The sequence below is a fragment of the Condylura cristata genome, unplaced genomic scaffold (assembly GCF_000260355.1).
Source record: "Condylura cristata isolate star-nosed mole 26May11 unplaced genomic scaffold, ConCri1.0 scaffold00012, whole genome shotgun sequence".
Classification (NCBI taxonomy): domain Eukaryota; kingdom Metazoa; phylum Chordata; class Mammalia; order Eulipotyphla; family Talpidae; genus Condylura; species Condylura cristata.
Window position 1 is genome coordinate 38098280 of NW_004567113.1, and position 27622 is coordinate 38125901.

Here is a 27622-nt window from a genome sequence, read left to right on the forward strand (position 1 = left end):
CCTGACGTCCCTCGCTCAGACCATCTCTGCTGTCGTGCTGACGCGGCAGAGACGAGAGGGGAGCAGAACAGGCAGATCTACGAAGTACACTGCTGAGGGGAGCAGCGGACAGGTCAGGAGAGGTCTGCTTCGCCATGTGGATCTCCTGGGGCAGGCAGGGATTGAACTCACAAGGAAGTGGCTTAAGCTTCTTAGTGCTGTGCTTTAACCCGCTGCGCCACCAGGGAGGGCCTATTGTAGTTTTCTAAAATTTAATTTTGCATATTACTGGGGTACAGTCCAGAGGTGTGAGAGGTGAGAGGATTCACCAGAGACAGAGTAGGCAGACTGATTGAAATATTGACCAACGTAACTTCTGAGTCTCAATAATTGAATACTCTGACCTTCTATCCTAGTCCAGCTATCTTTCCCAGCCTTAATTAATCTTATTTGCTCACTGGCTGGGGATCAAACTCAGGCAGTAGTGGTGATAGCACTGAGACTTAACCCTTAGGCCCCCAAATTTAAGGAATTTTTGAAGTTTGGGTTTGAAATTATTTATTTTAGACCTGGTTCAGTAGGCAGTGTAATAATCTTATGAAATAATAACTAAAAGTTCTCTTGCTAATGTTGAACAAAACTCGTAAAGCACATCTTAAAAAAGTTAAATATTTCCAGGGTCCTCCCTGATAGTGCAATGGGTTAGGTCGCAGCCCTGCAAGCTGGTGGCAGCCACCTTAATGTGAGTTCGATCCCTGCCCCGAGCTGACCCACATGGCGAGGCAGACCTCTCCTGACCTGCCCGCTGCTCCCCTCAGCAGTGTACTTCATTGATCAGCCTGTTCTGCTCCCCAGTCTGCCTCTGGTGAAGCCTCTCATTGTCCTTGCACCTCTGGCTTGTACCCCAGTTCTGCATGAATAAATAAGTAAATCTTAAAAAAAAAAAAAGTTAAAAAATTCCCAAACAACAAAATGCTAATAATTATAAAATTTTCTGTAAAAACTTGGAACTTCCCTAATTTATTTTGAAGGACTGACCTTTAAAGAAGCACAAATACATGCAAACATTTTATAAAGGCTACTTAGAACAATTACCACCTATTTCTTGGGCTCTACAAGACATGGGTATATGAGGAAATTAAGAACCCAAGGATCAGAATACCATCCAACTAGTACAAACCTTTTTTTTATTATAAAGGTATTGCAAATAAGATTAATTAAGGCTAAGAAAGACAGGATGACTAACGATAGGTCAGAGTATTCAATTATTGAGAAAGAAATCAGAAATAAAACTGGTCAAGAACCAAGGGACAAGGGCCTCCTTGTTACAGTCTCAGTGCTCTCAAGCTATCCCCAGCCACTGTGGCATGAGTTCGACCCCCAGCCAGGGAGCTGACCCGCAGGACTCAGCAGACCGCTCCTGTCTTGTTCCTGCTCCCCTCAGCAGTGGATTTCAGTAGATCTGCCTGTTCTACTGCCCACTCTATCTCTGGTGAATTCTCTCACCCCTCCCCACCCCCACACCTCTGGCCTACACCCCAGTTCTTGTATGCATAAATTAAATCTTAAAAAAAAAAAAAGGCCAGATTTACAGAAAGTCTAAAACCAGAAAGAGGAATTTACATTGATGTGGCAAGAAATAAAGATTACTGGGATTTCTAAGCAGTGTAGTAGCATGGTAATGAAGAAGAGGGTAGTCTCCAGGGTCCAATGCTTTTGAATCCTAATTTCATCACTAATTAGTTGAATGATCCTGGGAAAGTTACCTAACTTCTCTAAGTCTCAGTATCTTCATATATAAAAATAGGCAGTAGTAATCAGCTCTGAGCTGCTATCAAGATGAAATGAAATGAAATAATTGGTCAAGAGCTTAGCACAGTGACAAGCACACCTAACAACATAATGAATGCTATTCTCAGTAAGTCAACATGATCAAAATATGTAGACTGGTAGGAGGATAACCAGAATTAAGGTAGCAGTGGAAATTTGCAAAAATATAAGCCCTTTGAAAGAACACCTCATGACTGCCAGAATTCTAGGAGGGTGGGAGGAGGGCAGTTGGATGGAGGGAGAGAGACTAAGAGAGCTATCAAGAGTGTGTACTTTGGGTATTTCTTTCTTTCTTTCTTTCTTTTTTAGGAATTATTTATGCATACAGAACTGTGGTATAGGCCAGAGGTGCAGGGGCAGTGAGAGATTCACCAGTGAGAGAGCAGGGAGCAGAACAGGCAGATCGACAAAGTACACTGCTGGGTCAGACAGGAGAGGTCTGCTGCACCATGTGGTCACCTCTGGGGCTGGGACTCGAGCTCACACTGAAGTGGCTGTGGCTCACTTACAGTGCTGCGTCCTAACCTGCTGTGCCACCAGGGAGGGCCACTTTGGGTATTTCTTATCTGAGGTCCTGTCTCATGTCTGGGGACTTTTCATTTTATGTATGAGCCTTGGGAGGCAAGACTCCATTTCCCAGGAAACAGAAAAGACATATTAATTCGTTTTGTCCTTGGAAATTTAGGGCACAGGACTGATATAAAGCTAGTTAAATGGATGCTTGCACTAAGGATATAAAATCTATAACAGATGTTATAAAGAAGCAGGGATCGTGGATATGGCCTCTGCATTTCCTAATAGTCTTCCAATAAATTCTTTATCTACTTAAATGAGCCAGAGTTAATGAAACCCACTGAAAAACAATGAATTCCAAATTATCAAGTCTGGGAGACAGTCAGAGAAGAGCTGGAGGAAGCAAGGAAGAGGCACTCTGTGTGGTATTGTTACATTGTTACTATTAATAACATTGTTACTATTAATAAGTATTAAAACAGTAATACCTGTTTTACTACACTGACTTCTATGTATGTATGACTACTTTTCTGAAGGGCTTAATAGTAAGTTCAGAAATGATGCCCCCGGACCCTTAAGGGTGTCTCTATATTTTCCTCAAAATAAGAAGTTCTTATTATAAATCATAATGTAATCATCAAAATCATGAACATTTATACAACGCTGTTACATAATCTACAGACCTTATTTGAATTTTGTCTTTTATCCTAATTATATATTTATAAGAAAAGAAAACCCAAGAAGGTACATTACAACAGCCATCATGTTTCTAGTCTCTTACAACCTGGAGCAATCCCCGAGTCTCTTGCATTTCATGACAGAGACATTCTGGAATACTGCAGACAGACAGACACATTATTTTGTAGATGGTTTCTTAGTTTGTATTTGTGTTTGCTTAATGATTAAATTCAAGTAGTACACTTTTGGTAAAGTATTCTGGTGTGCTTCTGAGTTCTCAGCCAGCCAAAGGGAGGCACAAACTTCCAGTAGTCTTATTACTGGCAAGACTACCTTTAATTACTTGCTTAAGGTGTGGTATGGCAGGTTTTCCCAATGCAAAGATATTATTTCACACTTTGTAATTTTAAGCGAGTGGTTGGGTGATACTTTGAGACAGACTATCCTATTTTCAAACTCTCACCCACTAGTCTCAGCATTCATTGATGATTCTTGACTGAATGAGTGACTACTATAATAGTTGCTAAATGGTAAATTTTCTAATTCCCTCTTTGCTTCTACATTTATTAACTGTCATTTTACTGTAAGGAAGAGTTTTCCTTTCTCTCTGACTCCCCTCGCCCCCTTAAAAAAAAAAGAGAGAACTAATTGGCTTTACTAAAGGATCCTTGAATTGAACAGCATCCCATCCTGGTACTAAAGGCTCACACAAAATGGAGGGTATTTATTCTTTCTCCCTTCTTTATTTACAGTTAGATGAACTCATGAATAATTATTTACTTCCCAGGTTATAATCTTTAACAATTATTGTTTATGCTGAAACTGTCCCAGATTTGGGCAATGCCAAACTACTTCTTATGTCTTCTAACCTGTCTCCATCCTTCTTGGCATGAGCGTTTTTACTTTCTGGCATTAGGTGTTCTGGGCTTATCTTTAATTTTCCTCGTCCTGGAACAGCCATCTCATGTCTCTAAAGAATACTTTGATTACACATGTTACTAATTAACATTTGATTTTTCCTCCTTCCTCCAATAAAATATTTTTTAATTTTAATATAATAGTTTATTTTTTACATCATTTTATACCTTTTCCCATCTCAGTGGGCTTCCCATCACCAACAGATTTTTCATACCTTTAGTGGAATCCATCCCTCCAACTGCAAATAATGTACCAACAGTTGACTTTCTAGGTTTTGTCCGAGGACTTTGTAACATGGGTCGTCTCTCTGGTAATAAGTGATATTTCATTGCTTCCATGATAAGTTTCTGACATTCTATATCATCTCGAAAAAGTGCATTATTTTCCATATCTGCCAGGAACTAGAAGAGAATAGTGATTATGCATATTGAAAGACCAAGAAAATAGGAAGGTTAAAATAATAAACCATATAGTTTACAAATAGAAATGAGCTCGTATCTTTGAAAAAAAGGTCTGGATACCTATTTTTAGTTAACATATAGAATATTAATAAGATGTATACTTTAAATTTCATTGAAAAATAAAAGCTGAAGAGGACAACTGGCATAACCTAAAATCTTTTTTTTGTTGTTGTTTTAAAGATTTATTTACTTACACATATAAACTGAGGTGTAGGACAGAGGTGTGAGGGGTGAGAGAATTCACCAGAGACAGAATGGGGAACAGAACAGGCAGATCTACTAATATACACTGTCGAGGGAAGCAGCAGGCGAGACAGGGGAGGTCTGCCATACCATGTGGGTCACCTCCCTGGCTGGGGATTGAACTAATGCTGCACTGCCTTTAGACAGTTCATAGTGCTGTGCTTTTAACCTGTTGTGCCACCAAGGAGGGCCCTGAATAAGAGTAATTCTAAGGACTAACAGGGTTGCATTTATCTGACCTTTTTTTAAAAAAAAACCAAATAATAGCATCAGCAAGCATAATAATTTCTTATGTAGCAGAGAATTCCAAATGGGGCTGTTTATGCCAAAATAATTAAAACCCTTTGTGTTTCACTGTTCTATTTTCCTACTTAAGTAATTTCATGTAAACGTATAAATATGGTTACACCCTACTTTTAAAAGAATACATTTCTTTTTGTGTTTAGTTTCCATCATTCTCCTCATCGTTTTATTTATTATTAAAAATCTTTCATTTAGGCTATTGATTCATGTGAAGTTAATTTCAAAATGGAGTATGGATTGGGGAATATTTTTATTTTCTTCATGATGGCTTCCAGTTCTGTATCAGCACATCTCCATTTCTAATTGAATTGAAATAACTTGGCTATGTATTGCATTCTCAGATACATATCTCAGAATATGTGAAGTGTTTTTTAATTATTTAGTACACTGATTTATGTGTCTATTATGTTTTCTTTTTACTCTGTCTTTATAACATATTCTGATGACCTAAGCTGACCCTCACTGTTCATTTTCAGAGTTTCCCTGGCTATTTTGAGTTTTTACTTTCCAAATAAATGAAGATATTCTATTCCCTGAATTTAGAATAGGAGCTATATTACATTTACAAATTTTATGAGAATTAACCTTTTTTTAAATGATAGTTTAAGCAAATCTTTCTATTTGTTGCATAACTTCATATAGGTTGTATGCCTTTCTTTTATTAAACATTTCCACATATTTTATTACTCTTAGGAACAGTTATTCAAATTTCTACTTTGTATAGGCTTTGTTGGAGGAGAGAAAAATCCATTAATTGTTGCATACTTGCAGTGTAATCTACTTCTTTACCACATTTCCTTATTAAATTCTAGTTGTTATGTAAGCAATCATAATCATCACGAAACAGGGGTAGTCATTTTTTCCTAATGTGTATGTCAATGATATTACTTTCATTTTATTATTGCAATGTTAAAGGGTGAAATCCTTGTTTCTGGTCTGAATTGTTATGCCTATTATCATTGATATGATTACAGTAACTGCTTAGGATAATAGTGCTGTAACATTTAGTAATCCATATTACTAAATTCAGTTTGTTTAGTTTGTTTCCTTCTTCCCCTGTTTTTCTTTAGAACTTAAAAATTAGAATTAGTAGCTATGCTTTTTTTATACTTTTTACATTTCTACTGATATATAATGTTACGGCTTTTTCTTCCTTAAGTTATTGATAACTTACCTTGTCATGATTGCCTCGACAGATTTCCTGATACTCAGCATTCTTGTTTTCCTGGAAAAAGACCCTTCTGGTCATAATGTATTATCCTTTTGATATACTGCTGAGTTGTATTTGATAATATATTTATTTACAATCTTATTAAGATACACTTTACATATACAACACACCCACTTCAAGTACACAATTTTGTGATTTTTATGAAATTTACTAAATTGTATAACCAAAACCATAAAACAGTTTTGGAACATTTTCCTTACTCCATTTATTCTTGCATTCCTATCTACTATTTATATCTGTTACTAAATACTGTCCTAAGTGCTTATCTGTTTCTGTGGATTTGCCTTTTCAATAGATTTCATATAAACAGAACCACACAGCATGTAACTTCTCATGTCTTGCTGTTTTTCACCTAGCATGTTTTTAAGGTTCATCCATATGTATCAGTTCAAGTATTTATTTTTATTATGAAATAATATCCATTCTATATATTTACCACATTTAGTCTATTTACCAGTTGAAGGACATGGCGGTTATTATGAATAAAATACTACGTATTCTGCTAAGAATACTTAAGAGCAAATCTTTATGTGGCTATATGTCTTCACTTCTCTTGGGCAATTTATGTTTAACTTAAACTGTTTTCCAAAGTGGTTACACCATTTTATATACCTACAGCAATGTATGTTTCTCTACATCTCTCCAACAACTGTTTCTCTTCTTTTTTTTTTTTTTTTAAGATTTTATTTGTACATACAGAACTGGGGTACAGGCCAGAGGCTCAGGGACGGTGAGAGGCTTCACCAGAGACAGAGGGGGAGCAGAACAGGCAGATGGATGAAGTACACTGCTGAGGGGAGCAGCGGGCGGGTCAGGAAAGGTCTGCCGCGCCATGTGGTCACCTCCGGGGCAGGCGGGAATCGAACTCGTGTGGAAGTGGCTTTAGCTTCTCAGTGCAGTGCTTCAACCCACTGCGCCACCAGGGAGGGCCCCTGTTTCTTTCCTTTTATCTTAGCGACTAGAGTGGTTGTGAAATAAAGTTTAGTTGGAAATTCCTTAAAAATTATTAATGATGTGGAGAGTACGTTGATGTTTTGATAATGGAAAACAAATTACACTTGCTACAGAAATCAGTAATGGTGGTGCAACAGGTTAAAGCACAGTGCTTTGGAGCTGTTGGCCGCCACTGCAGCACAAGTTCAATCTTCAACCAGGGAGGCGACCCACATGGCATGGCAGACCTCTCTTGACCCACCCCCTTTTCCCTTTAGCAGTGTATTTCAGTCAATCTGCCCATTCTGCTCCTTACTCTGTCTCTAGTGAATCCTCTCACCACCCCCACACTCTGGCTTGTACCCCAGTTCTTGTATGCATAAATAAAATTCTTAAAAAAAAGAAATCAGTAATGGATATTCACTGAATTGGCTGATTTAGATTAACTGTAATGTTTACATTACTTCTGATTATATGTACAGTTACTTTGGTCCTTTCTAGATAAAAAATAAATGTGGAAGAATTATAGAAAGTAAATTCTTAGGAGTGTATCTGCAATGTGAATAATACTGATTTCTTAAAATGCTGGTAATTTTCATAATTTATAAATAAATGGGATTAATAAGTAGGGAGCTGAAAGCTGTAAGATCAAAGAAAAATCAAAGTTGTTAGTGAATTGATAAATTAATCAAATGAATGGTAGTAGATATCACTTGGAAAATTATTCAGAAGGCATTGAGAGAACTAGAAAATATAGATTCTCAAATAGTCTTCATTTTAGAAGAGTATTATGTGCCTTCTCTGATAAAGAAGAACAGCAAATTATTAAAAGGGAAGACTTAGAAATAGAAGAAATATTTTCAATATTCAGACTTTCTCTGCACCATATCACTCACATACTTGTTCATCATATGACTATTTTTCTCAAACTATCTCCCCAAATACTACTTCAGGTAAAGAAAAGTTGAATGCAAATGATTTATGAAATCTACAGACTTTAAAAGGACTGTGGTATTGCACACTTGTAAATTAAAAGAACACTAATGGTAAATACTTATTGTACTTCTGACTTTTAACAAAATAATAATTGGACTTGAGAACAGTAAAGATTAAGATTAAGATTAAGATTAAGATATCTATAATACAGGCTAATCATTGGGGCCATGAAGAATTTGGATGTCAATCTTTTAAATAATGTACATATATCTTAATATTTCTAGCTACATTGTTAAAAAATTGATCAAATATAAGTTTGGACATTTCTTAAAGATAAAATAAAATGACCATAAGTACTTCAGGATTATTCAGGGTTGTTTAAAAGTCACACTATAATGGCCATTTATTAGCAGATTATATATATTATTTCCTACATCTTTTTAAGGATTTAATGTGAGACTCTATAATAAAATTACTATATATAAGTTGAATCCCCTGTAGCAGGTTGAATACAATTTTCAGTAAGTAAAATCTCACTGAGAAGCGAACTATTTGACAAAAGTAAATGTTCTAGGTAACAGGACAGGTATGTTTTTCAAAATACAAGGTCATTTATTATTTGATCATAATGCAATCAAACATCTTGATGGTTTTAAGGTCTATTCAAAACTCTTATGACTTAATTTCAATTCTGCAAACTTGCCTTTTACTTTTTAGCCAGGAAAAGGAAAGTGTTGGTTATCTAAACATCCTTGAAGAAAAGAAAAACATTGCTTGGAGGCACAAACTTGTTTAAATTGTATCAGCATTACCCATCAGGCTACACAGTGCTTCTCACACTTGACCGCTCATCTAACTCACCTGAGGGCTTAGGAAAACACAGCTGGTTGGTCTCATTCCCAGAGTGGCAGATTCAATAGGTGCAGAGTGGGGGCTAATAACCTGTATTTTACTTTTTTTCTTTTTTAAGATTTATATTCTGGGCCCTCCTTGGTGACACAGCAGGTTAGGACACAGCACTGCAAGCAAGCCTCAGCCACTTCAGTGGGTGTTCGATCCTCAGCCCCAGAGGTGATCACATGGGCCGCTGTTCCCCTCAGCAGTGTATTTCAGTCAATCTGCCTGTTCTGCTCCCTACTCTGTCTCTGGTGAATCTTCTCACTCTCCCACACCTCTGGCCTACACCCCAGTATTGTATGCATAAAGAAAGTAAATCTTTTTTTTTTTTTAAGATTTATTTATTTATGCATACTGAACTGTGGTACAGGCCAGAGGTATAGGGGCAGTGAGGATTCACCAGAGACAGAGTGGGGAGCAGAACAGGCTCCCCAGTGACTGAAATACACTGCTGAGGGGAGCAGCATGTGGGTCAGGAGAGGTCTAAGGAGCCCTGGCTGCCAGCAGCTCCAGAGTGCAGAGATTTAACCCGTTGTGCCACCAGGAAGTCTGTGAGTAGCATTTTAAACACTCCCAGGTTATGCTGATCCTGTAGTTGGGAATCATACTTTGAGAAGCACTGAGCTTACCCAGTGGATTTCTGTTCTTATGTGTCCTTTGTGGTATCTGATGATGTTAAAATTCCTTCCTTATGAACTTGGAAACTCTTTTTAATAGCACTACAGCTATTTAGGATGTACCACTAAATGCTAATGTTTCTAGGGTGCCACCCCAAGTGCTCTTTTCTCCTTGGTCTGTGGCTTTTTCCCCCCTTCCCTGTGGTTTAAACAACCTAAAGCTTTTCATTTCTTCTTAGACTGAGCATTAAAGTGTCAAGAAGTTCTGGAAACATGATTCTTCCAATTTCTTTTCTACCTTCAAAATTAACCTGTCCACCTGTACTCTTTGTCTTAATTGATAGTACCTTCATTAACCTAGATGCACAAATCAGAGTCACTCTGGACCCCCATTTTTGTCTGTTTGTTGTTTGTTCTGGTACCTCGTGCCACTCAGCCGGTCACTAAGATGTGTCAATTCTACTACCAAATAGCTCTTGAACCTGGTCATTTTTCCATTTCCACTGCCAGAGTGTGTTAACTTATCTGAGTCCTTTAGCCTTCCTAATGGATTCTGCTCTCTCCAATCTTTTCTCCGCAATGCAGTTATAAGAGCTCTCAAAAATAAAATGATAATCAAGTCATCTCCTATTTTAAAATCTTCCAGTGCTTCTTCATTGTTCTTAGGATAGAATACAAACTCTGTGGTATGACTGGAGATTCTTCAGGATATGGTCTGTTTCTTCCTCTCTAGGCTCCTCTTTCAACACTGCCCTATTATTTCTGCACTTTAGCCAGGCTAGCTATCTTCAAATTTCAGAACACAATATATTTGCTCATGACTCCGTAATTAGACACAATCTCCCATCTCTCCTGGGCTCTCACCCCCACCCCCTGCTTCAGTTAGCTAACTTGGACTGCAGATGGAAGACACTGCAGGCAGTTCTTCCAGCTTCTCCATCATCAGTCTTGGGGGGACCATTCTGATTATTTCGTAATGTCATGCTCATATATCTATCACAGCTTTCATCTCATTGTACTGTAATGCCTTATTTCTTTCCTAATCTATTCCTGCACCTGACAGCTGCCCCTCCTCCCTTGGCATATTTCCACACAGTGAGAGGCAGGAGGGTTCCATGCCAGAGGCACAGAAGCCTACTTGAGCTTAAGTCCCACCTCTGCCCCTTAATATCTCTCTGACATTAGTAAACAGCAAAGTCCAGTAAACTACAATACAGGAGGACAGCAATGTAGGCAATCATTTTGTGATTCTGGACTAATGGTTCCACTTTGGGGGGCTGTAAACTAAATGTGCCTGTCAACTCTTAAGTTCTTGTGGCTATCACTGCCAGCAGCATCCTGGATAACAGAAACCTTAGAGGTTTCTGGGAGTCATTTAAGTCTTGTTCTATAAATATCTGAAATTGCAGTTGAGGTAAATGATCACATTTAATTGCATAGATTCTTTTCACAGGCTATAAAGATTTTCAGATTTTATTTTTTTCATCTAGACTAGGAGAAAAAAGAATTCTCTTAGGTATCAGTAAAAATATAACTCTCCTCTTTAAATGTGATTTCAAGAGAAATATTTAAACGTGGTTTCACTTCTATGAATTCATATAGCATTCTCTCTCTGAAGAGAGATGTCTTTTTTTTTTTTAAAGATTTATTTATTTACATATACAGAACTGGGGTACAGCCAGAGATGCAGGGGCGGTGATAGGATCCACCAGACAGAGTGGGGAGCAGAACAGGCTGACTGATGAAGTACACTGCTGGGGCGAGCAATGGGGGAAACAGGAGAGGTCTGCCAGGCCATGTGGGTCACCTCTGGGGCGGGGATCCAACTCACACTCTCACTGAAGCGGCCTCAGCCAGCCTCACAGTGCTGTGCTTTAACCCGCTGTGCCACCCATGAAGAGGGATGTCTTCCTTATTATGAATGTATCAACACTGGTATTTTTTTCCCTGGGACCCTTTATTAGGCTGCACTATCTTTATTGAGGCTGCACTGGTTTACAAAACTGCACGTGGTTCAGAGGCACACCTCTTCAGATGTGTGGCACCATGCCACATCCACCACTGAGGCACTGTAGTCTGCCACCACCAGCAGACCTGATGTTTATCTGGAGGTAGATGGTAAACAGTAACTTTTCTCAAAACAGCTGGAAATAATACACATGCCTCAAGGTAAATACAAATTAAAACAAACTTTATAGCACTTTAGCCACTAAAAAGAAATCTGACCTCGAGAAGTAATGATTCCAAATTTTTCAACTTTCAAGTCTCCTTTCTCTATCCAATGTATCAAGATAAGCAGCAAAGTATTGAGGAGAAATTTTTGCTATTCTAGTCAAAGTTGTATGAAGAGAAAACTGCGTATATAGATATGTATCACTGAATGCACTGGTGGTCATGATGATATCATCATTATTTATAGCACATTTTATTTCACAGAGCACTTTTCTGATCCTCACATCCGGTGAGACAGAGAAAATATTATGCCCTCTCCATGGATGAACAGACTGAGATGTGTGAATTTAACAAGTCACAGGATTTTAATATCTTAGGGCTGGAGCTATTATCATGTCTTAATAATTTACATTATCAGTGGTATCTAGCAGTTTGTGGATATTTAATGAACACATGGCAAATGAACTCATCCAAATTATCTGGTTTCCAGAGGCCAGTTTTTCTTTTATCAGCAGCTTTACTAATTGTCTTTTACTTGCTAGGCTTCACTTGTTTGCAGTTGAGACAAAACATTGACCTAGTCAACAGTGTTATTTAATATAATTTAGATACCCAGATCTTCTGGACTGAAAATGTAAGCAGAATTGTTTTTTAGCTGGATATCTTTTCCCTATACATTTCATAAGAATACATGTAAAATTCTCTAATAGGACAAAGAAAAAAAGGCTACATACAACTATAAATTAATATACTTAACATACTATTGTTAAAGCTATTATAATGATTTTAAATAACCAAAAATAGTTTACCTGTGGTGCAAGAAGAGGTAGTCTAATATAAGCCAAAAGTTTGCTAAGATCTTTCCGTCTCTGTTCCAAATCATGACGGACCCAAGTAAGAAGTGCATTCAATATTGTTTCCTCATTAGGAATGTTCATGTCATCACTGGCCAAGAGCTTTGCAATTTCACTGGCTGGTAATAATACAAATTCTTGGTTTCGAATGACTTCCATGAAATGCTCCTAAAGGGGAAAAATAGCATATAGGCAATGTTGTTCCTTCTGCTCATCTTAACAGATCTTTTGAATTAGATGCCAAAACACAACTTATGCAATAGACTTTTCTTATGATTTATTACTTCTTGCTAGGAAAGAAATACAGTAGAAAATAACGTTTAAATTGCACTTAGGCAGCTGAAGTTTTAAAATTTCTATACAAGTATAGTAAAGTGCTATTTATTATATATTTTTAAGTGCACCTGGGACTCTGGGTGACGCTTTGCCCATGTTAGGAATAATTTGGCAAATCTTTCAAAGGAAGATAGAAAAGGTGAATGCATGCTATTTTAAGATCAAAAGCTAGTTTAAACTTGTGGTGACTGAAGAACTGGCCAACATGGACCCAAATACCTGGGCCACCTGTGAAGTTATTATCTTACCCTGCAATGGCCTCCCAGCTGGCTAGATTTCCCAAGACTGCTCTGTACAACAGAAGTCTTTCTCAGACTGCCTGGGAAGGATACATGTCCTAGGGCTACCCTAGAACCAAGCTGGCCTTTTCAGTGTTGTAATGTTATCATTTTTAGATACTCAGGCTATTAGGCCTGTTTGGAAAACTTTAATCTCTTCACATATGATTGGTATACCGATTGCTTTTGTCTCACAGGAAAAGGAACAAGACAGAGGCCCTCCGTGGTGGCGCAGCGGGTTAAAGCACAGCACTGAGAATCTGAAGCCACTTCCGCATGAGTTCGATTCCCGCCTGCCGCCTGCCCCGGAGGAGACCACATGGCGAGCCAGACCTCTCCTGACCCGCCCACTGCTCCCCTCAGCAGTGTGCTTCGTCAATCTGCCTGTTCTGCTCCCTGCTCTGTCTCTGGTGAAGCCTCTCACCGTCCCTGAGCCTCTGGCCTGTACCCCAGTTCTGTATGAATAAATAAATAAATCTTAAAAAAAAAAAAAAAAAAAAGGAACAAGACAGAAGTGTTGACTTAGAATACAATAAGACTTCAGCACTTTAGACTGAAGATGATTCTGGCCTGGCTCTAAACTAGAATCAGGTCCCCTATAATTTGTAAATGGGGAATGAAATGTCCTTAGATGTGAGATAATGACCTTTATTAGGCATTTATGCTAAACATACACTCTTACCCTCCTGTGTGCAAGGTTATAAGTATTAATGCATGGATAACGTATAGTTATAATAATGCAAATATTAGAAATTGTGCTTTAATGTTTTTCTTATACTTCTGAATGTGCATCACTGTCTCAACATACAGATTTTTAGAAAAAGCTATTAAGGTTTTAATATAGAATATTTCTATATTAAAATGAGAATTATATATTCCATATAGTCTGCAGTAACTCAAATTAGGTCCTAATCTAAAATGTATCTTGGGTTAGCATTCCTTTCTATAGAAAGTCTTAGGAGGAAAACCATACATGAATAATTAACTAAATTCAATTGCTTCAATTCATCATGGTTTGTTAAAAATGACCAAATAAATCTGTTTTAAATGACTAATTATCATTTTCAGAAATACATTTTAATAAAACCTCAATACTGCAGTGGCTTCAAGCTAACTGTTCTACTCAATTGTACACTGATATTATAAAATGATTTGGTAGCACACAGCAAGAACTATAAAAATATTGAAGCTCTCAAACCAGTTATCCTACTAGTTTAATCCTTAATATATAATTCCTGGAGAGGGCGGATCTCACTGCTTCTGTAGTGATACTTCTGTATTATTATATATAGGAATAAAAAACCTGAAAATTACATAAGTGGCAAACTATAGGGGGTTGTAATTCAATGGACTACTGTGGAGGCATTAAAAATGTTAAGGACTGAGATCACTAGCTACACAGAAAGATATTCATTATATATTGTTAGGTGAAGTTCTGAAAAATTAAAATACACATTTTTAATTGTGCAAAGGCATTGTGTACTGTACAGTCAATGCCTATGCAATACTGATGTAACTCCTGCCATACTTTCAAATGGTATTCATTGCATTTCACTAAAGAGAAAAGAATTACTCTATATTGATTTGATTTTTTTAATTTGTTGATATATTTACTTTAGATAATGTCTATTCCATTCTAGCATAATTTATATTAAATGAAAATTAGGTTTTTAACAACTTTTGGCAAGACTACTGAACTCAAGTTCAGACACAAAGTGCTTTTCAAAAACAATAGTTTAGTTTTTGGGTTAAAGTCTCAGCCCTATAGAGGCGAGAATTTGATCCCCAGAAAGGGAGCTACCCACATGGCACAGCAGACCTCTCTCTCCTGTCTCACTTGCTGCTCCCCTCAGCAATGTATTTCAATAGATCTGCCTGTTCTGCTCCCCACTGTCTCTGGTGAGTCCTCTCACCCCCTGTACCACTGATCTACACCTCAGTTCTTGTATGTATAATAAAAAAAAATAAGTCTTTAAAAAAAATAAGAGTTTAGTTTTGAAGCAAATATTTTAGCAGAATTTAATGTTTTTAGATTTTTTTCTGGATCAACAAATTTTAATTTTAAAGTTAAATGTTTAAAGTTTAATGACTTGTTCTAGCTCATATTCAATAGCAATCCAAAATGAGAACATAAAAGCTTCTAGATTTTAGGATTATAAGAAGGAACTCCTTATTGAGTGAGTACCCCAGGTACAGTCACTGTGACAACTGAATGCACCTGCAGCATTGTGCTTGCTATTTTAAATCCATTTTAGGGTACAAAAGCTATCATACTACCAAACACGTGTTAGCATTATGCCCTTTTCCCTTTAGAATACTTTTTAAGCAAATGAAATTACTGAGGGATTTATTTAAATTGAAGATTGATTTTCACTATACATTTTTACTCAGTTCCCATAGCAACATTCAAATCGACAATCTGCCTCTAAATTACTTATTGCTATTAGAATTCAATTTCATGTCTCTACCGAAACTGAATAATGTCAAATAATGGCACTGAGAAAAAAACTACCATAACTAATTGGCTATGAAAATAGTTTTAAAAACATTACACTAAATTTAATTTATGTCTAAGCTTATAGCAGCAACTGTGCCTTTTCTGTAAACAATAGGAGTGACCTAAATGCATACAAATTATTTCATATATATAGAACTTCTTCCTAGGAAAGAGAGGTTAGTTTATGAACTGATTACAAGGGGGAAAACCCAGCTTTATTTTATCTATATTAACCTTATTCCAAAGAAGTATTTGAACCTGAAGTATAAAGTAAAAATGAGAAATGTACAAGGAAGAACAAAGACCAAGGGAAGAAATCTTTCAAAGGATTTATTTAAAGATATTAACCCCAAACCATGCTGATCTGTACAGTACTATTGTCCTGGGTCATATTCTCTGTTTTTTTTTTTTTTTTTTCACTTACAGCACTATGCTTGACATAAGCAAGAAACATTTCTAGAGTAACTGTACTACAGGGGTAAAAAAGAATCATAAAAGGTTATTCTTTTATATGAGTGTTTTTGTTCACTCACATGGTAATTTATTTAATGGTGATGGTATCACTTATTGACTGGGTATACAATATGCCAATCACTGTCTTAAGTGTTAAACTTTTGTAAATTAATTTTCATATCAAACTTATACAGTGAGTAGAATTCATCTTTTCAATAGTTGAAAATATCCTCACAATTTTTCCATATTGCTCATCTTCTAAATACATATATATGTATATATATATACATACATATATATATATATACATACATATATATATATTTCATCATTGTTCATTTTTGTCAATTCCCTTACAGATAAATCAAGTTAGGGGAAGCAAGAGGGATGGAAAAGAGGCTAGACAGTCTTAAATGTTGATGAAATTAGTAATATAAATGTTTATGTGAATGATCACATGCTTTCTTTTATCTCTTAGAGCTGTATTATCCCAACTGAAACATTTAAAGATTTATTATTATTTTTTAATTTATTCATACAGAACTGGAATACAGACCAGAGGTACAGGGGCAGTGAGAGGATTCCGCAGACATAGAGTAGGGAGCAGAACAGGCAGATCAATGAAGTACACTGCTGAGAGGAGCAGCGGGCAGGTCAGGAGAGGTCTGCTGCGGCATGTGGGTCACCTCCCGGGGGCCTGGGATTGAACTCGCATTGAAGTGGCTGCGGCTCACTTGCAGTGCTGTGTCCTAACCCATTGTACCACCAGGGAGGGCCTCAACTGAAAAATTTAAAACAGCTGTCTTCACATTATCCAGGTATGAAAATCTAACTTTCACAATGTGGCAAGATGATTATCTTAAAAAATGCATATACTGGGCCCTCCCTGGTGGTGCAACAGGTTAGGACGCAGCACTGTTAGCTGGCCACAGTTCTTTCAGTGCGAATTCGATCCCTTGCCCCAGAGGTGATCCACATGACATGGCAGACCTCTCCTGACCCATCCCGCTGCTTCCCTCAGCAGTGCATTTTGTCGATCTGCCAGTCTGCTCCCCACTCTGTCTCTGGTGAATCCTCTCACCACCCCTGCACCTCTGTCATCCTGCACCCAAGTTCTGTATGAATAAATAAATAAATCTTAAAAAAAAAAAAAAAGGCATACACCCTCCCTCCCTAAACCTCCCCACTGCTAAGATTGCTGGAGACTGGGGCTAAACAGTATACTCTCAAGAAGCCCCTTTTCCCTTGCTGCCCTGGATGAACATGTATTCATTATCCTCTAGGCTTCTGAATCAGAACCCCCACTGTGATTTTACTTTCAGCACCTAATTTGCCACAACTAATAAGATCATTGTTCTACATAGCTAAAAACACTTCTTACATTTAATCCGATTTTCCTTTAAAAAGCCTACCTTTTGAGTGCTAGTTTTTGTGTGCCTTTTACAGCCCTTTGTGTGGTTCTCTGTTTTCCACATATAAGTGACACTCTCTCATATTTGTGTTTTTTCTGATTCATTTTGCTTAGTGTGATCTCCTCCAGTTCCAGCCATGCTGCCTCTCATAATAGAACTGAAGCATTCAGAGAGGGAGGAAAAGGGGAAGGGGCAAGCACAAAGTGTGGAGGGACAAAATGAACTCTGGTGGTGGACTAAGAGTGCTTTGGTGATGGACTGTGTTGCTTTGGTGGTGGGAATGCTATAGTAACATCAGTGGAAGTGGGGATCCTATACTTCCAAAATATAAAATGCTACCTTGATGGAAGATAATAATGAAAAAAAGCCTACCTTTCCTTTCCCTATCTTTTTACCAATACTGCAGCAACACAGCACAATCACTATGTCCGATTTCCCACAGCAAATATGTAGGCAACTCTGAAATTCACCCAGGTGCTACAAAGAAGATGTTTAGGGGAAATCCTGCTTTAGAAAGCAGCAGACCTGAAAATTGTGAATGAATAGTCTTAGGCCACTGCTCTGCTTCTTAGTGACAGTCTTAAGGCTTGACTCACAAATCCAGCAGAAATAATATTGGGTGTTTACCCCTCATGACTCAATGAAAACAAGAAACACTGGATAGTAAACCTGAACCTTGAGACATGTGGCAAGGCCACGGGAAAGAAGTAACATACAGAAAAGCATGCAACATAGAGAAACAAAGCAAAAAGCATATATATGCCTTCCTGATTTTTAATAAGTACTTACCATAGTGTAATTGTGAGCCACTTTATGCAAATCCGTACAACCTTGGGCATCAGCAAAGGAACGGATTCCGAGACAGTTGGATGGGTGAAGCTGTTTCATTAAAAACTTACAGCATGCTTCCACAACCTGTGAAAGCTGAAGGAGGCAAGCTGTCGATAACAGGCACTCAATGTTATCTTCTTTTAATTCAAGGCGGCCTTAATGGTAAAAAGAAATTCCATTAACAATGTAATTTTATAAACCTTAGTATGTAAAATAATTGGTGTTAAAAGCAATAATTCTAAACAAAAACTGTATTGCATGGGACATGTTTTCTAGACCTACATGGCTAAAGACACTTCAAATATTTATTAGTTCTTCATGATACCTACTAAAGTTAAAAAGTGTATTTTCAAGTAACAGTAATTCGTAACTTATATACTGCTTTCAACTTTTAAATGCACTACATAAAAAAATTACTAAATTCATCAAGCTATGGTTATTTTAGTAGCACTTTGAGATCCCATGCAAAAGTCTAAATGTGATAAATATTTTAAAGGTTCTAATACAGAGGTCTTAACCTGTACAGTTGCCAACGGATAGGTATTCCAACAACAGAATTAACTGTTAGCTGCAGCATTTTATTAAAAGCAGAAATCTGTGGCCCTCCCTGGTGCCACAGCGGGCTAAAGCACAGCACTGAGAAGCTAAAGCCACTTCTGCATGAGTTCGATTCCCGCCTGCCCTGGAGGTGACCACATGGCGTGGCAGACCTCTCCTGACCCACCCGCTGCTCCCCTCAGCAGTGTACTTCCTCGATCTGCCTGTTCTGCTCCCCACTGTCTCTGGTGAAGCCTCTCACCCTCTGCATCTCTGGCCTGTACCCCAGTTCTATATGAATAAATAAATAAATCTTTAAAAAAAAAAAAAAGCAGAAATCTGAAATCTAACAATATAACATAAATCTAGGAGGTTTTTAATTTACAATTTCAGATTTACTACCTGTGTATGCATATTGAATCAAGGACCATAGTGAATTTGGTTCTACACCTTCCATTTTAATTTCCTCTTGTCTTGCTTCCCTGACATCATTAGTAAACATGGCAGCAAAATAATCTGAGACTGAGGAGAGCACCAATCTGTTAAGATATTAGAAGAAAAAAAAATCAATGACCACAATAAAGTTGATGTTCACTAATAAAATACCACTTCTTCCTTTCTCTCTTAAAAAAAAAAAACCAAACTAAACTAAACACCATAGAAACTGCATAGTAATGGAAAATGCATTTTTAAGTTTGACAAATTACTTCATGCTCTACTTCCTTCCTCTGAATAATAAATTGCCATTACTACAAATTTTCTGCTGAGGTAAATTATTTACCTGTTCACTACTCAAATACTGGTTTATAATATCCAGGAAAAAAAAAAACAAAAAAAAAAAACAAACTCCAAGCCTACACTGTTAAACTGACTACATAAAAAAGAAAAAGAAAACATGTAAGGCTAATTTCTTCACTTTTGAAAATAACCTGTTATGTTTTTTATTTAATTGTGTAGGTAGTGATTTCCTGGGGGAAATTTGAAAATAATTTTAGGTTATTTTAAAATTTATCAGACATTCAACCATTACATTATGTCATAAAATTAGATTATATTAATATTATATAAACATATTAGCATACAATATAATATGCATATTATGCTGTTAGTTCTCGCTCTCTAGACTTTTGATCACATATACATAAAAACTGGCTGTAAATACTTATTTGAGACATGCATTTTTCACTTGATAATGTTTTGAAGATTATTCCCTGTCAGCTCACTTACAGAGATTTACTGAAACTATTTTTTTAAAGAAATAGATGACACAAGTAATTGTCAAAGCTCCAATTTTCCTTTATAATTCCATCACCTGCTCCCTTGGAAGCTCTACTTAGTCAGAAGGTTTGCCAAATTACTCTCCAAGATGCTGTGCTTCTTTAGACCCCCACCAGCAGTGTATAATAATTAACATTTCCCTAAATATTGTCAGATGTTCACATTTTTGGCCATCTGAAAGGTGTTAAATGGCATCTCGTTGTTTTAATTTTCATTTATTTGATAGCTAGTGAAGTTGAAAATCTTTTCAAATGTTTACTGACCTTTCAGGTTTCTTTTCTGAGAACTGCCTGTTCATTTATTTATTCACTGAACAAATACTGATGTGCAACTAATAAGCACTGGGCACTATCCTAGAGACTTGCGCTACACAGGCATGCAAAATAGACAAATGACCCCTTTTTTTCCCCATGGAAATCTTACAGCTGGGAGCGAAGGAAGACAATAAACATGAGTAAATGTTACAGTACATTTAAAATAAGTGCTATAGGGAAAAAGTAGGGTAAGTGCAAATAAGGAGTGGGTGGTAGGTTTAAAAAAGTGGTCTCACTAGAAGATGACAATAGGCAAACACTTGATGGATATACAGGAAATTAGTCATCTTATAGATATCTAGGAGTAGTACTCAGCCAGAAGGAGCAGCAGGCCTGATACATACAAGAATAACAAAGGAGAGGAGGTCTGTGTGACTGACTCCCCAAAGTGAGTGAGGGAAGCTACTGTTAGAAGTGATAGCAGGTTGGATCATACAGCCCACAGGACTTTCACACTCAGAGAAATGAGGGGTCACTGCAAAATCTGACCTGAATTTTCCTTTAAAGGATCACTCAGGTTTGTGCAGAAAACAGAATGTAGGAGGAAAGAGCGAAGGCAGGGAGGCCATGAGTTTCTTGCATTGTAATCTAAGTGACAAGGGGGCAGGTAAGGTTATGAGTTCTGTTCTAGAAATACAGAATTTGAGATGTCTCTATAAAATTCAGGTTGTACTATCTATTCTAAAAAACCTGGGCATTCTAGTTAACTTTTTGTCACAGGATATAGCAGGATCTCAATAAATCTATGTTGATTGAATCAATCAAGATTCTAAGATCAAGCCCGTTCTTCCTAATGAATTTACTTCTATTTTGGAGGGTTTAACAAAATCTTTTGGACAGAGTGTCAGTTAGTTACAAGGGACATTAATGAGATCATAATGCTGATTATTACTGATCAACTGAATATAGAGTGATCAGACTACAATAATTGTTCCTTATTAAATAGCTTCTTTTCCTTCAAGAAATAATACTCCACTTGCGTTAAAGACATTCCTTCCTTAGCTTTGTTTCTCATATTCCTTAAAGGGCGTCAAACAGAAGAAGTTGGGATAGATGTGCCTCTTTTAAAACTCTTAACAGTGTTTGCCATATCACAGCATTATCATTTTTGCTTCTACATACTAACAATTGAGTTTATTTAAAGGTATTTAATAAGTGGAATTAGGTAGGATGAAAACTGCTTATAGTAGCTGAAATCTATACCAAACAATTCTGACTGGTCTGAAGCTAGTGCATTTAGTTTTGTGCTTCTAAAGAGGAAAAGTGATTCTTCTGGGGTCATTTAATATGTGACAAATTCATTATGTATTGTATTCTTTGTAGAGAGTCCATAAAATGTACCTTTTCCCAAAAGCATTCCATCATAATTTTCAACTAGAATGAGTCACTTCAACATAGGTAATTAAATCCTCGAAGAAATAAGTCACATATAGAAATTCAGAAAACAATTACCTATGAGCTGGAATTCTGCGATCACCAGCAACAAGAATTACATCACATAATTGCTTATGCCTCAAATAGTTTTCCATCTTTTTAAAGGTTTGCTCAGCATGATTAAGGGCTTGGAAAAATTCATCTGATGAACATGGCTCCATAGTATGGCAGGATGATAATGTCTGACTGCTATTGGAAGTCCTGAAAAGAAAGAGAAACAAGGGTTGAAATATCACTGTTGCAATGAAAAGATCTTTCCCATGAATCCCTTTAAAAACCTTTAAATGTAATGGCAATAATCAGTGCTACCAGGTATTTCCAAAAATCGTAATTTTATTATTTAAAAACATCAGTACGATCATATCAATGTGTTTTACAAACATTATGACTGAATGAGATGGATTAACTAACAGCTAAATTAATTATATCTACATATAATATGTATAGATATTAGTATATATATAGGGAATAAATGTCATATTATGCACATTTTTGCGGTATTTTCTCTGGTCAACACATCTCTGCTGAAAAAGAGATGTATTGTTGTATTCATAATGATAGTCAACTCTCCAAAGATTATACTTGAGGGCATAAGAGATCATTACTTTAAGGCAGGAAGGCAATGTATTTTGGAGAGATAAATCCAAGTCAACCTTCATTTAAAAAAGGACTATGTACCATAGTTCATTTATAACTGTTTAGAATACAAAAACATTTTGTAAAGTGGTGTTTTATAAAAAATCATTTGATTTTTCTGATTAGTCTTCAAAAGCCCAGGTAACCTATTACTTACATTACAGGTTAAAGGAATTTGATGATCCAATCCAGGTATTTAGAAATTATGTGAAATTTTCAAATTATAATTTGAAGAACATTAGCTGTATGTTTTTCAGATTCACTCATAGAAATGGTGAAAAGTGAAAAGATTAGGACTTAGAATAAAAGTCCTAAATCCCCTCCCACCCTGCAAGGTATCTTCTCCAAAATCACCTGAGTAAAGCAATTAACATTTGCTGGTTATGCAATCAACTACACCACCCACTGTGTCATAATTTAGTTCTCACTTCTCATCAGATCTCTTTTAAATCCTTCACTGAATCAAGCCTTGCTATATCTTAAGAGAATTTTCTGAATATAAGTATCTAAAACCTTACCAAAAAAGAAAATGCCACTGACACTTTTACTTTTTTTTTTTTAAAGATTTATTTATTTATTTGTGCATACAGAACTGGGGTGCAGGCCAGAGGCTCAGGGGCGGCGAGAGGCTTCACCAGAGACAGAGCGGGGAACAGAACAGGCAGATCAACAGAAGCATACTGCTGAGGGGAGCAGCGGGCGGGTCAGGAGAGGTCTGCCATGCCATGTGGTCACCTCCAGGGCAGGCCGGAATCGAACTCATGCAGAAGCGGCCTCAGATTCTCAGCGCTGTGCTTTAACTGACTGCGCCACCAGGGAGGGCCCTGACACTTTTACTTTTAAAGAAGCCTTGCCAAGTCAGAGTTCACTCATGGCAGAAATAGGACTGCTGTGGAGACTGCTAGGAGTTCATCAAATCTATTTTTTTTTTAATTCTGGGAATGCAGCTAGACTACATTTCCCAGATTCTTGTAGATAGTTGTGGTCTTAGGATGGAAATGATCCATATCATCTCCAAAGGCATAAAAGTAGGCATGCCTTTCCCATATTTTCCTTCTCTAAGAGTTATAAACACAGAGGTCAAGAGACAAAAAGCACACATGAAAGGCCACTCAAGTATAGCGTAGATGATACTCATAAGAACTCTTACCTTGGACTGAACGTATACCTTTTGAAGGGGAGTAGTGCCCTGACTACTACATGTCTCTGCCTATTCTCCTGGCCCAATGCATTTTCAATGCCTCTCCATTATGGGCTCTAAAAAGATACTCTTGCATAATAATTGTCAGTAATGACATTAGGAGCTAAGTGTGTATCATCTAGAAGGGATGTGCTGTGCACTGATTTTTGGTATAATAAATTGGAAAATCTAGCATAAGAAACTCAATATTACATTTAAGATATACCAAGTAATGTGCAATAATGCTACTAGCATAAATAAATGAGCATCAGAAATTATTTTAAAACCTAGAAGATAACATAAACAAAACTAACGACAGCTTTGATGAATAACAAATTTGAAGAATTGAAACATCATGAAATAAGATGAAATATTACACTGTCAAAATACTGACAAATGATTTTAAGATTTTTGGTGATCCAAGGATGAGACAAAATGAGAACATCCAATTTTCATAAGTCACAAATTCTTTCAAGAACAAGTAAATAAATCAAGTACTTCTTAGGGTTTCTACATTTTGGATCGTATTTCTTAGACATTTTAAGTTCTCAGTAATGATGAGATGATTTAGTTGAATAATTTTGAGTGATATTTGCTATCACAAACACAAATGCTAATCAATGCTAAATTTTGAAAAAACAGAACCTGATAATACTTCCATCAAGTTATCACAGTCTAGTTGTGAGGTGGTATAAGCCCAATCAATAGGCCATCTCTTTTACTGTCAAGAACTCACATGGTGTTTTGTTCCTGAACCTCTGGCATAAACCAGGGTAACATGGGGAGCACTTCAACAACTGTGCTCAGGGCCTCAGTCGTACTCCCTGTGAGGTGGGGACCTAGGCACTGCATTTTTTATACAGCTTCAGGTGACCCTACCACACACTGCAGGTAGAAGGCCAGAGGTATGCAGCGCAGGGGGGAGATAGATACACCACAAAAATCAGTATGTGGTACACTTGCAGGCTCAAAACACTGATTTACACAATGGACACTTGAGTTCAAAAATATGTTTATTGGCTAAGCAATACAGTAAGGGCAAAGAAATATGGACTTAGCTGAAGTTCACTGGCTAGTTATAGGGCAGTTTATACATAGAGATGTAATAAGTTTTTCAGGTGACTGAAGTTTCAAATTTCCTTTGGTGCGCCCCTCAACTTTGGATGGCCCCCTCTCCTCTGTGTCAGCAGGCTTGGGGATCAGACACTGTAAGTTGGTAAACTGTATCTGTGTAAGCTCAGTGTTAGGTCCTTTGCTGTTAATCTTTCAGTATATTGTCTGTGAAATAAAATCTCAAAGTAAAGTTCAGATAGCTTTTTTTTTTCCCTTTTGCATTCTAGGACCTGAGCATGTTAACTGTTTAGCTTAACCCATTACAAAAGAACATGAAAAAGGAAGGAATAATGCTGCTCAAAAGACTAGAAAAGCTAGATGACTTTCTAGAAATTCTTGTTTTATTTTCAAGAAAACTGGGACCTTGCCCATGTAATTTTACAATGCAAGGATTTACTAGAAAAAAAAAGAGATAATTTACTACAGAGCATCACTACCATAGGATCTTAGAAAAACTGAGTTTTTTATATAGAAGGAACCTATGCCATCATTTATTTCAACTCCCTTTTTTGCAAAGGAAAAAAAATTGAGGATCTAAATGGCCAAAGTGATCAACCAGGATTAGGAGATATTCAGAGTTTTGGCCAAAGCACTCACAAAGGAGTGTACATTCTTGTTTACTTCTATCTCAAGGGATCAATAAGCATAAAGACTGGGGGTATGAAGGAAGAATGAAGGTACAGAATGAGTGAATATAATTTAACCAAAAAATAAAATAAAATGACATTAGAATTGGGATCTTAGACACAAGGCTACTGCTTTGTGACAGCCAGTTTTCTAGATATAGGAGAAAAAGAGTCTCTTAAGTTTCCATGGGACACAGATCACAGATCTATCCCTGGATAATCAAACTACTTTTAATACTCTGTATCTGAGTAATTTACACTGTTATACCGTCTTACTATTTACTTAATATTTTTTTATTGTGTCCTTTGATTGGGAGGGCTGAACTGGAGAAGTATATGGTATAGTGATTAAGAGCATTTTAGGAAGATTCTAGAGTTGTGCTGTTCAATACAGTAGCCACAAGCCCTATGGGAGGTATTTTAATTTAATTAAAATTAAATGAAATTAAAATTCAGTTCTTTAGTCGGCCTATTCATATTTCAAATGCTCATTAGCCCCATGGGGATGGTGTCTGCCAAATTGGGCAGTGCAGATACAGAACATTTCCATCAATGCAGAAAATTGTTTTGCATAGTGCTGATCCAACTATCTGTCACGAAGTATCATTCTGGACAAGCTATTTAACTTCTCTAAGCCTTACCTTTTTCAACAGCAAAACAGGAGTAAGCAATACATAGCTCTTCTATTTAGGGAACTCCCGCCTGGGGGATCACCTGAATTGAAATGACTGAATGCTAGAGTGAATGCATAGCTCAGAATAAATACACAATCAGGTAAACTACCAATAACAGAAATTTGCCTTTCAAGAGTTAATGGATAGTCCTGTAATCTCAGCCCTTTGTCTTTATATAGTGTTGTTTGTTTGGTTGTCTTTTAAAAGAATAGCTTCCAGCAGTATCGGTTTTTACAACTAAATTTTGTATTTCCTGATTGAAATGGCCTCTAATAAACCCAGTAGGTTTCCTAACTTACAACACAACTACCTCGGAACAGACCATATATAGAGCTTCTATAATGGATTTTGATGTGATTTCTTTGATCTTTTCCACAATAGAGGAAATATATTTAACAGCTCTCCTAATTTTTATTTGTGTATTACTAAGATGGTAAATCATATTTCAAAGTTACATGAGATCATTCAATCTTCTATCATAGATACTCACTGTGATAACTATTGAATATTTCCATATTCTACAAGGAAACATTTAACTTTTAGCCTACTGTCCCTCTTCAGTAGGCAATTAATTTTAAGTCAGAAAAGTGACTAAATATAGAAAAGAGGCAAGTATTAATCAGATTTTAAATCACCCACTACTTAGAGGAGTTCCTAGTAGGCAGAAGTGCACCAGCTGTGAGAAACTGTGGGGATGCAAAGAAAGATCGATTCTTTGGTGACAGAATTTTAAATGTGAAGAATCAAGTTTCATAAATTGGAAATAATTAAACAAACACATGGCCTAATCCATGCAATTCCTTAGGTTTCACACATTTGCACATACATGTGGATACACACAATATCTACCATATCCATATTATTGCCTTTTATTATAAATGACTTAGATTTCTTTATGTTTGCTACCAGATTTTCTATTAGGCTTTGTAATGGAGTAATTTTTCAACAGTAGTTTTAAAAATAATTAATAGGAGTTACATTGTATAAGATTTTGAGTAAAAAGCAAAGCTGTGTTGAAACTCTAAATGGTATCTGACTCACTTCCCTAGGTAAGTGATTTACTCTTGTCTTCTGGCATTTGGAATGCATGCTTTTGCAAACTACTACATCATGAGTCTTTTGGCATTCTTTACCCATATTCAAAATAACAATTATAATTTGTAATAGTAAGTATGCAAACTGATTGGTATAGGTTAGCATTGTCTAAATTTTTTCAGTATACTGTTTTCAGTATACTTTTAAGCATGTCCCCAAACATAAGATACTTACTAATTTATAAAAGACATTCAGAATATATAGCTGTATAATTACAAGACAAAAAATTAGATTTAAAAAGATAAAAGACAAATGGAAATTCACATATAGTGCTGACCCTTGAACAATGTGGAGTGGTAGGAGCAATGACCCCCCAAGCCCCCACTAAAAAAATTCACTTATGGCCCTCCCTGGTGGCGCAGC

General features: G+C 36.7%; 1 protein-coding gene across 4 annotated transcripts in view; it reads right to left on the reverse strand.

The window, feature by feature from the left end:
* Nucleotides 1-27622, reverse strand: part of KLHL5 (kelch-like family member 5) — a 52391-nt gene that overhangs the window by 15817 nt on the left and 8952 nt on the right. For 2 of the 4 annotated variants that reach the window (XM_012724190.1, XM_012724192.1), the window contains 6 exons: nucleotides 21954-22136; nucleotides 19312-19448; nucleotides 18331-18527; nucleotides 12521-12733; nucleotides 6100-6150; nucleotides 4133-4319 (listed from right to left, as the gene is read on the reverse strand). In XM_012724190.1, coding sequence (XP_012579644.1) covers nucleotides 4133-4319; nucleotides 6100-6150; nucleotides 12521-12733; nucleotides 18331-18527; nucleotides 19312-19448; nucleotides 21954-22136 — 968 coding nt within the window. The remainder of the gene's footprint in view (nucleotides 1-4132; nucleotides 4320-6099; nucleotides 6151-12520; nucleotides 12734-18330; nucleotides 18528-19311; nucleotides 19449-21953; nucleotides 22137-27622) is intronic. The other 2 variants (XM_004681350.2, XM_012724191.1) reach the window with 1 other exon arrangement.